Source organism: Austrofundulus limnaeus, unplaced genomic scaffold (genome assembly GCF_001266775.1).
Source record: "Austrofundulus limnaeus strain Quisiro unplaced genomic scaffold, Austrofundulus_limnaeus-1.0 Scaffold39, whole genome shotgun sequence".
NCBI lineage: Eukaryota > Metazoa > Chordata > Actinopteri > Cyprinodontiformes > Rivulidae > Austrofundulus > Austrofundulus limnaeus.
The window spans coordinates 2043478-2054643 of NW_013952441.1; the positions used below are offsets into that span (position 1 = coordinate 2043478).

The window sequence follows — 11166 nt, forward strand, 5'->3', positions numbered from 1 at the left end:
TAATAATAATGAGCCATTATGAACAACATATTTTTTGAGAAAACTGAATTTATTCATAAGAATATAAAAATTGTACTGGAGTAATTGCATTTTGTGCGACTTTAGCTTTTAGCTACTTTTATTTTGTCTAATGTGGTTTTATTGGTACCTAAGGTAAACACAGACTATCCATTTACAACTGCTTAATGTATTCTACACTTCTCTTTATTTATTTATTTTATCTTTGTTTTTATGTATGCTCTATGTGCCACTTTCAATTGTCCTTCTGGGGATAAAAAAAAGTTTTTTATTTGATTTTGTAATTTTTTTTATTTTAGCCACCGTTTCATGTTTGCTTTCACAAGCTTTCAGTTACCGACATCTTGCTAAACAATAGCTTTTTGCTGAGTTTAGCTTTTAGTTAATGGTTTGCCAAAAAAATAACGTTTTGCTATTATTTTTCTCATTTTAGTTTTTATCTGCAGTTTTGCTGGCATGAACTTGTGTTCTGCTTGTTTTAATTTTAACAAGTCAAATAATTTATTCAACAAATTTGTAGCAGTTGTTAAGCTTTTAAATTTGCTGTGTATACTTGAAGTAAAATCCCATTTTTCTAATTACCGGCAGTTGTTGAGTTAGAAGAAAACTGTCTTATTTTTACAGAAGCCATGAAGCTAARCCCTTCATCCACATCACAATCATTCAATGTATTTTCTAAGTAAATAATGTAATATTTGCTCGGATTTGTTCTTTGAACTTCTAAAACTAGCCAGAGTGGCCCCAGGAGGACTTCCCTTTTAGATAACGTTAAAACAGCTGAGGTGAATGGAAACAAAGCCATCAATAAAGCTAACTGCTGGACTTGAACCATGTTTATAAGGTTTGAACCCTGGAGGCAGGGCAGCTCAGTGTTGATTCAGAGTCAGTTTTGCTATTTCAGCAGTATTGTGAACCAAATTGTGGTGCAATGCTCAACCTACAATTGACTCGGGGGAGTACATAAAACACTCTGAGGTTCACGTGTCCTTTTGAGTGTTATGAGTCATACATGCAGCAGAAATAGATTTGTTTAACTGTAGTTACATCATAACTTTAGAATTACTCCATTGACTAAAATGCTTATTTATCTAGTTATCAAGTCTAGTGGTGGACAATAGGATCTTTAATATTTGAACACACAACCAAACTCAAAAGGCAATAATGTTTTTGTTCATATTTGTGTTAGCAAAATATCTCATGAACCAGTGAATGGATTTTTTTCATAAAACTTAGATAAACAACTTTAAGAGCCAGTCCAGTTCATTGGGATTTATTCAACATTATCCAACAGACAACAGTCAATTTCAGTTATTGAGCTAAAATCTGCAGTGGTAGTAGCTGAGAGTCACCTACAACACATTCTCCGAGCAATGTCACATCTCGCAAGATTTCTTAAAATCACATGAAGTCATTAAAAAGCTGTTTTTTGTTAGTATAAGGTGATTAAAGATTAAAATTTCAATTAGATTTGATAATTTAGGTAATTACGCATAGTTTAGAAAATACACAATGAAGTCTAGCATCTAAATTTGACCATTTATATCATAAAATAAGATGAAAAAAATAACAGCACCTGGACACATATTTTGCAACTTATTATTTTTATTATAAAAAGCTCAAACACTGATCACATTAATTACAAGTACTGATGAAAAATAGTTGAAGGCTTGAATCAGAAAATGTTGGTGCCTATAAACAATGCTACATGATTCATTTATTAAAAGGCAGCTAATAAACAATCGACCGTACTGAGTTCAATGTTTAGGACTGAATTAAAAAGCACACCGTGAACGACAACAAGACTACTCAGGCGTCCACAACACAGAGCCGCAAAGACATCAACAGAGATCAAGAACAAGCAAGCGTGAGTTTAATTTTGATATGTACGTGTGTAAAAAGAGAATGGTTGATGCAACAGGAGGAAGAGGAGCGGAGATGTAGAGAAAGACTGGTGTGTGGGAGAGGTGTTGACTTGTTTGTTTGGATCATGTCTCTCTTCAACAAACCGAAGCATCTTGGCTAAAAAGTCTGCAAACGTGTGTAAGTTAATGTCAGGAATCATCGTTTGTGACAACCTCAGCTGCTCACTTCCCTTTTTTTTCCTGAACAGAAAAAAAAAAAGAAAACAAAATCCTAACTTAGCTCACCATGTGATATTCCACATAATCCCAGGACAAAAGTGTTGTATGCCAGCCAGGAGGTTGTGCGTGGATGCAGCCTATTTGTGTGCACAGAAATCAACCACCATTATGATTGGCATGTTGGAGGATGAGGTTGCCTTGGAGACAGAGAAACACAAAATGCCTCACATTCACTCACAAATACAGAAGCATCTATACGGTCTTTGTGCTCAGGCTTTGTCAATACTGTCATTTTTGTGGAGTAAAAATAAAAAATAAATTATCCTCCAATTCGCACTCCATCTGCTCCGTCATTTCTGTTTATTGTCTGACACTTCGTACTCCCTATTGACCCGCGCCCATATTTCATTATTCTTGGCTTACAAGCTCTCCCAAAACAAGTCCTCCGTGTAAACCCCCCCTCTGCTTTGCTCAMACTTGTTGGCTCCTTCTCCTTATTTCACACCGGTTTAACAAACTGCATCTAGGTCACACATCAGTCTTGTGTAACTTGTTCCATCTGGGTGCAAATCACCGAAACACCAAGYGGCTGACGGCCAGACAAACAAACAAGCACACGCCTCGACGGATGCATCCATCTCTGCCTGAGTTGTAACCATGGGAATACAGTGTAAACAGCAGCCGCTGACAAACTGGGACTACCTGTGTCTCGTTAATAAATAATTAATTAGCTCGTGCTGGTTAAAGACAATGATTAGAGATCAAGAGGCAGAAACTAGACAGAGGAACAAGATTCGATTGCTCCCCATATGAGAAAACACGGTTCACCTATYATCACCCATCAATAAGGCAGAGTGATCAAATTTTTGTCTTTGTGTGCATGTCATGTATTTGTACCTTTACCAAAATATCTTTAATAATATCTATAAATATCTATAATAAACTAATAGAACTTGTAGAAAGTAAYCATAGCACTGACATTAACTTTTAGAGTCAGCCCCATGCAAGATGACCGCCACAGCAAAGCAAACAGAGCAAACACTAAAACGGCCACAACTCTGTCAGTTTTAAACAATGCGAGCTAAAATTTAGAGCATTGCTAACTTAAATTCTGTGAGCCAACGTCTGTGTTCAAAACTTTGGCATTAGTTATAGGAGTCAACCCTGTTTGTTAGCAAAAATAGCTCGTGATCTACTGGACGGATTTCTTTTTAAACTTGCAAGAAACAATCATTGGATGCACCTTTACAAAGTAAAAACTTGTAAAGCACACAAAATTCAAGATGGCTGCCACGGCTAATCGACAATGGCCAACACAAAAAAAAAGTCCATAACTCAGTCAGGTTTACAGATCGAGCAGAAAGGACGTGGCTGAGAGTGACATCTTGCAAAGGTTTCATCAAAACAAACACAACTCTGCCATTTCTCTGCATAAAAAGGTTTTCATCTAAAACTCTGGCATGAAGGGTGGCGGGTGATGTGCATTCTTTTATGCAGTGGTGGACACAGTTCCCCTAAAGCACTAATAGGGGAACTAATTTCCTGATTAGTGCTGTAGGRCTTTTGCTRTTTTTTAAATTCATTAGTGGATCAGCACTTGCTAAATTTAGAAGCACTAACTGAGGCCTTTAAATATTATTGATCAACATTATTGTTCACAGTTGAGGGTGAAAGCTGTCACATATTTTGTTCATATCCGTATCACTTATCTACAAGGACATGTGTCAAATTCAAGGCCCACGGGCCATATGTGGCCTGCGGGTGACTCCCATTTGGCCCGCCAAGGGCACTAAGTGACAACATTCTCAACACATTCTCACTCCTAACTCGTCAACATATTGACACTTGGTCAGGTAGCCATCTGCGTCCTGTTTTGGACGCATCGTGTACCCCCCTCGCGTCAGCTCTTAACGAGATGAGATGAAGGTGTGTTGTCATATTTTTGAAAAGAGTAGGAAATGTGTGACAACTAACTGTCCCAGACCCTAAATTTAACTTCTGTTAGCCCTAGACATCCCATCCCTGACCTCAATACCTAAAATTAATTATTAATCCTGATCCCTCATATTAACCATTTTTGAAAGTGTAGAGAATGCGTGAGAACTAACTGTCCCAGACCCTAAATTTAACTTCTATGAGCCCTATACAACCTATCCCCGTCCTCAGTACCTAAAATTAACCATTAATCCTGGTCCCTCATATTAACCACAGACCCCCAACACAAAGATCCCTATGTGGGAGGTACCCAACACATCAAAATCTGGACGCAGACGCAACCTGACCAAGCAACGCATTCTCACTCCCAAGTTGTCACATATTGATGCTTTTCCAAGGTTCCCTCTGCGTCCGATTTTGACGCGTCGGGTACCCCCTCGCATCAGTTATTGACGAGATGGGGTGGAATCCGTTGTCATAATTTCAGAAAGTGTAGAAAATGCACAAAAACTACTGTCCCAAATCCTAAAATTACCTTTATTCACTCTAGACATGCTGTCCCTGACTCTATATCTAAAACTAACCATTAACCCTGATCCCTAATATTAACCACGGACCCCAACTCAAAGACCCCTATATTTTGCGTCCCAACGCGTCAAACCCAGATGCCGAGGGAACACGAAAATGCCTGGTGTGTCAATAACTCAGGTGTACCTGACGCGTCAAAATAAGACGCAGAGGAAACCTTGGAAAAACATCAATGTGACGAGTCGAGAGTGAGAATGTGTTGACACCCTGCACGCAGTAAATATTGTCTCATGTTGACTGAAGAATGCTTCATGTGTCAACTGGATTATATTAGTGCTTTAGAATTAGCTTTTACTAAATTTTTCAGTGCGTTAGTGCTTTAAGATCAGCCGGTTCGGATGTTATCAGTCCATTAAATGTACGTTATTAGTGGTTATCAGTCCCATAGAATGGCGTCAGACTGTCCCGACAGTGCCCCCTAGTGGGTTACTAGTGCCATATATGTTGGAATGCAACAATCTGCTACCGCCGGAGTCCGGTCTACTTTATCGTAGCCCATGTCATTTTCTCTAAAATTAACCTTAGTGGTTTTGTGCCTCATACTAACCAGCTGACAGTCTGAAGCCATTCTATGGGACTGATAACGACTAATAACGTCCATTTAATGGATGATAACATCCGAAGCGGGTGTTTAAGATTAGGGGACCTAAATATCTGAGTTAGTGCTTTAGGGTTAATGCAAGTAATGTTTATATTAGTGCTGCCCACCACTGCTTTTATGGAATGCTGGGTTTTTGGTGAGATCAGCGTGTCTTGTGGTTTGTTGTGTTTTTGTCAGAGGCAGTGGGGGATCAGAGGTGCGTCTTCACTGCAGCATTTCTTCGGACAGGTCGCGTGCATATCTGGCAGAGCGGAGCTTGAGTTCGTGGTAGCACTGGACAAAACTGTGGTAGATGAACGTGATGGGCAGCGCCAGGAGGACAATCCCGCTCACCACGCACATCCCGCCRAGCACCCGTCCCCCGATCGTCACGGGGTACACGTCCCCGTATCCGACCGTGGTCATGGAGATGATGACCCACCACGCGGCGGCCGGGATGCTGGCGTAATCGTTGTTCGGCGAGTCCACGTCCAAGCCGTGCTCCAGCAGCTGTGCCAGAGCGCTGTAGATCGCCATGGCGACGCAGACAAACACCATCAGCATGACCATCTCCCGGTAGCAGCGCCTGAGCGTCAGCCCCAGCGTCTGCAGGCCCAGGAAGTGTCTGGCCAGCTTCATGAGCCAGAACACTCTCATCATCCTCAGCACCCGCAGTATCACCCCGGCGACCCCGAGCCCGGCCCCAGGCATCCCTGCGCCGGCCATCGCCATGGTGACATAGTAGGGGGTGATGGCAATCACGTCGATGATGTTTAGCGGATGGCGGATGAAGTCCCACTTGTCTCTGGCCACCAGAAAGCGCACTGTGCACTCCGCTGTGAACCAGCCGATGCACACGGCCTCCACGATCCTGCGAGGAGAAAAGGAGGGGAGAGAAACGAGTTGACCAGTAAACAGGAAATGGCAGAAAAGCTTCGAGGAGATACAAGAATGTATGATGTGAGATACTGGTCGACAGTTCATCAGTGTAGGGGGGGGAGGCGAAGCAAAGAGGATCAAAAATTATCAGAAACGAGGACGCCACTTTGGAGTGGACACAAGTGGGACAGACACACGGGACAAGCTGCACACAAAGGAGGGATTCAGAACCTTTGGAGAGGTTGTTACAAAAGCAGCCATGTAATTACCCTTTTAATTAACACAGCAAAGGCAGTCGAACTGAATTAGAAAGAGGTGGTGCTATTTGGCATAAAGGGATTGAAGCGAACACATWCCACAGTGCCAAGAGGATGACTATAACCACAATTAAACCAAACCAAATTATGTAGCAGCTGAGTAAAATTACATCATCTACTGACATGAAACTAAATCATTTCAGACCCAAGCACGAGCTTCAMTTTTAGTTGATTACTTAACCCTCTGGATCTACTCCAGAACTCAAAACTGTGTCCAGCCTGAGAGAACATAACCTAACCTTATATAGAAAATGGCCTCCTCGGGACTTCCATGGGAGGACAGACTGCAGTAAAAAAAATAAGAGACAGATTTTCACCTTTGGTCCACAAACCAAGGTTGAAACAACTCAAACGTTGACAGAAATCGTGTTAGATGGATAATGGTTTGTTTCATTACACATTCAAGTTACAACTTTTTAGACTCTTGRATGTTAGAAAGCCAGGATGTGTTTGTTCAGCTTGTGCTCAACGTAAACAACCAAGCCAATAATGCTGCTCTGATTAAAAACGAATGACGCAAAAGAGGCCTTCCTCGACAATTAACACTTCATGTCTAGTAGATAGTATTGACTGGTCATTGATTTGCCTCTTTGAGAGCTTTTGTGACAACCATGTGAGGAGCCAAGTGATTAATGTGCCKCTTGGAACTTGTCAGCAAGCCTAACGACCTCAGAGGCCTCAATTTATCAAACAATCACATTGATAAATTTGTTGGTACCCTTACARCTCATTTAAACAACGCTTCAATTCTCATTATTCATTTGAAAGCAACTGTCTAATATATATGTCTGCAAGCAAGGGTAAATGAAAAATGTGAAAAGAAATTATTTTATCTAACAAAGATGATTTGTTTCTACCCTTAAAGAAAGCATTAATCCTTACAGTCATGTTTCAAACTGAATGTTTGACCTTAATGAGTGCCTTCAAGCTTTTCATCAGTCATTTTTAAAGAGAACAAACAYGCCACTGGTTTATTTGGCATCAATGTGTGCCTTTCTCTGAAACATGGAGCAGAGAAAACAAAGGYGAGAGCTGTCTGAAGAGTTCGGGGAGGAAACATGTTTACACAAAAACGGTAAAGAGCGTCTATAAGCAGCTGCATGTTTCTGTCCCCACAGCTTCCAGTATTAATAAAATATTAGGTTTGTGGGGCTGTACAGCCTCCCAGGAGGATGCAAGAGGAAATGCAACCTCAGGTTAATCMGTCAGTGCCAYAACAGTCAAAACCATTCAAGCTGAATTCCTTGATCAAGGTTTGTCACTTTGTGATTGCACCAGCTGTCAAATCACAACAGGTTCCATGGAAGAAGACCCAGGAGGGCTCCATTATTGACAGAAAAAAAGGTCAAACATGAATAGTTGACATGCCCTAAAGTTTTTGGACTGCTGAGACAAAACCCATTATTTATTTGTGGTTTTCTTTCTTTTTTCTTTTGAGTAGGAACGATACCAACAAATTGTGTCTGTGCCATGCCTCCATGATATCTCAGGTCATTTAGTAATGTGTGTGAAGCATATAAATACTTGAATGCGTCAACTTTATTAGGCCTTTTGTGTGCGTTAAGTTTGATGCTTTGCTCGTAGACATTTCAGAGGGACTTCATTGTTTATTCATGAAGTATTTGTTTCGAAAGAAGCCTGTTGAGCTCRCTTTTACGCACAGGACTTCAGAGCGCCATCTCATACATCCGCGCTCTTTGCGCCTCGCTTCATTGGAAAGAAGATGGGACAGTTTGATCCTAAAACCAGGGCTTACCTGTGCTCCTCCACCGTTTGCCTCTTAGCCGTGTCCCAATCCGGCAGTGTGCTTGCACACAGCATTATCATGGAAATGATCACAAAAATCACGGATACCGAAGCCAAAATCTGCGCTGCGAGGGAAGAGTTTGGCTCCTCGAATGTTTTGCGCACCTTCTCGAGCCATTTAGCGCGGCCCGTGAGCGCAGTCCGTGGCGCCGTCTCTTCCGGGCTCTGAGGCTCATCCCCTGACAGTACGACGTCCCCCTCCGAGAGACTGTCCAGTCCGATGTCGGACATCCTGTCGTCCAGGCGCTTCTGGCAGCAGGAGTCCAGGTGCGCGCTCTCCAGCCCCCAGTAGAGCATCTCCGTGTAGAAGGACAGCTCGCACACGCCGGGAACGAACCGTAGTTTCCCAGAGCGCACGTACAGCATGATGAACACGAAAGCCTGCGCGTGGCGGTCGAAGAAAAACTCATTCTGGTCCCGGTCGTAGTCGTCGCACAGTTCCAGCACCTCTTTCTCTGTTGCGCAGGCATGTAAGCGGCTGACGCGCCGGAGAGGGAAATCCCTGATCACCTCACGGGTGAAGGCGTAACGGGTTCCCCCAACATTCAGCACGCAGATGCTCTTCCCGAACTTCATCTTCACGCACAGCCTGTACCCGACTAGAACTCCTCTTCACAGTCCATCCCGCCTTCCAGCCCAGGAGTTTGGGCACTTAGTTGTCTTGGAGGTGAGGGGGGGAGCTGACGGTCTCCCCTGGCCGCGGGGCGTGGTTCGCCTTCAGAGGATCTTGGCTGTGGTCCGCGGATGGAGGCAACTATTCCCTCTGCCTCTGACTCTCCGCTCCATCTTCTGCCTCTGTTTGCCTGTGTGAAAGACTCTCTCCACCCCAGCCAGGGCGAGCCAATCCCATCTGTGATGTCACAGGCGCGCGAGCGTGCTCACGCACGCGGCGAAATGGAGGAACCCCTCCAGTAAACATTATGGAGCCAGATTTTCATGTTACCAAAGAGGAATTCATAATGCTTGGGAAAAAAAGTACAAATAAAGCGTTTTTCTTAAATCATATTAAAACGCCAAATATAAAAATAAACATTTTTACATTAATTTGCTGTGAAATTGTTAACAAGTATAGGCAAAATGATGTTTGTATCTAATCTCTTGGTTCACATAGGACAAAATTGTTCAAAAYTAATAATGAATTTTAAGCCAACATTTTGCAATAAATTTGATGATTTGTTGTAAGAGAAGGAGATATTCCCAGATTTGAGCTACTTGTCAAATTCAGAGCAGACTTCAAAGCTCTCAACAGCTTCATCTTATATTTCCCTGTATTTGTCGAAAACATTCCACCAAATATTGATTTCCAAACTCTTCCTGAGTTAAAACATATTGTTGTTTCTAAATGAACATGTTTTCTGTGCATTACAGTACTTGAGGTCTTAAAGTGCTGCATCATTTTGACCAATTCTCATTTTCTGCAAATAAGTGCTAAATAATTGCTTGGAATTTCAGAGAATCGTTGTCCATAGAATAACTATGTTCATTTTATTCCAACATATACAGATAACGAGTAAAATCATAAAAAAAACTGGTCATTTTAAAGTGGTCTTTCAAGTTTTTTCCATGGCTGTACACTGCTGGAGGACAAACTGACTGCATTTTCTTTCTCTGTTGTCTTTACTCTCTCTACTGTATGTGTTTGCAATTACTGCTGCCATTAACTCCATGTTTTCATTGCTCTTCTCCCCATAAAAACCACACYTGGTCCAGTCATTTTGTTGCTGTCTGCATCTCTTACCCGTCCTCTCAAACTTCAGCCAGTTGGCCGCCCATCTTGAGACCGGTTTTTCTGGAGCTTTCTTCCTGTTAGGAAGGAATTGTTTGTTTCTGTTGCCACTGTGCTGCTCAGGAGCAAAGTGACAAAGTGAAGATTTGATGCAGCRGTGGTTTGGCGTGTCGTAACGTAATTTTGTGAGTGTATTTGCTGAAATATTATTGGGAAAAATTAACAAATCAAATTTGACTGGAGTGGCACATGTTTAAATTCCAATTCATCAATCTTGCCCTTCAGCTTGAACAGGCCCAGACAAAGTATGTTGCACCCAAGAAAAACTTACCAAACAGCCTTTTCTGCTTCTGACTTTTATTTTGAGCTTCTGGTGCTGACAACCAGGGGCCTGATTGATCCCTGAATATCAGCACCTGAAACCTGTGACATCACTGTTGTATGGATGCATTTTATTACTGAGCCAAAGGGAAGAAATGGCTCTTTTGACTGTAAAGGTTGCAGACCCCTGATCTGGGACCAAACTCTATCCCAGAGCTATTCATCTAAATTGCTCTGGGGGTCACAGTTAATGCAGGCCAACAGCACAGGGGCCGGACATTAGTCATTATGTAAATAAACCAAGTATTACAAAGAATGCATTTAACCATGAATACAACATACAGAACCCTATAATAAAAGCAGTGGTATTAAAACAATGTCAAAAACAAAACGAACACATTATGTCTCCTATTTAATGCAAATATTATTTTGACATCTCTGGCATGCCAAATTTTAAAACTAATTCTATTTTCACTTTCATAATTTTATCTTCAACTGCTTGTACTGTCTTGGATGAAAAACTAAAAGAACTTAGAGTAATTAACATAGAAATATGGGGGTTTGAGTTTAAGAGATGAACGAACCAATAGGCGGGCCGAACTTTGGTTACTCGCAGGCCGGATGTGGTCCATGGGCCACAAGTTGAATAGCCCTGCTTTATCCTCTGAGATGACACTGCACAGAGCAGAGTTTATCATAGACTACCTTTAGAAATTTGGGAGTGGATAAGATAAAGTGATCTCCCAATCCAATAAATTACAAAAGTCAGTAGCAGAATAGGCTGTTTGGCAGTGGCAGTGAAGATTTGGCAATCTACTCTGCAAATCTGCCACATTTTTCTTACATTATGTACAGGGTTTCCAAGTATTGTCAAGAAACATTGTTACAACAATCAACCAAGCACAAATTTCATTA

The 11166-nt window shown here is 41.8% G+C and overlaps 1 protein-coding gene across 2 annotated transcripts; it reads right to left on the reverse strand.

The window, feature by feature from the left end:
• Positions 1-5267: 5267 nt before the first annotated feature.
• kcng3 (potassium voltage-gated channel, subfamily G, member 3) lies at positions 5268-9185 on the reverse strand. Of its 2 annotated transcripts, XM_014007070.1 has the most exons (3): positions 8155-9185; positions 6638-6682; positions 5268-6073 (listed from the first exon to the last, which is right to left on the reverse strand). In XM_014007070.1, the coding sequence occupies exons 1-3, from the start codon at positions 8778-8780 to the stop codon at positions 5428-5430; spliced, it is 1317 nt and encodes a 438-aa protein (XP_013862524.1). In that variant the 5' UTR covers positions 8781-9185; the 3' UTR covers positions 5268-5427. The 2 variants fall into 2 exon arrangements, with proteins under 2 accessions (XP_013862524.1, XP_013862525.1); XM_014007071.1 differs by lacking the exon at positions 6638-6682.
• Between the last annotated feature and the right edge of the window lie 1981 nt (positions 9186-11166).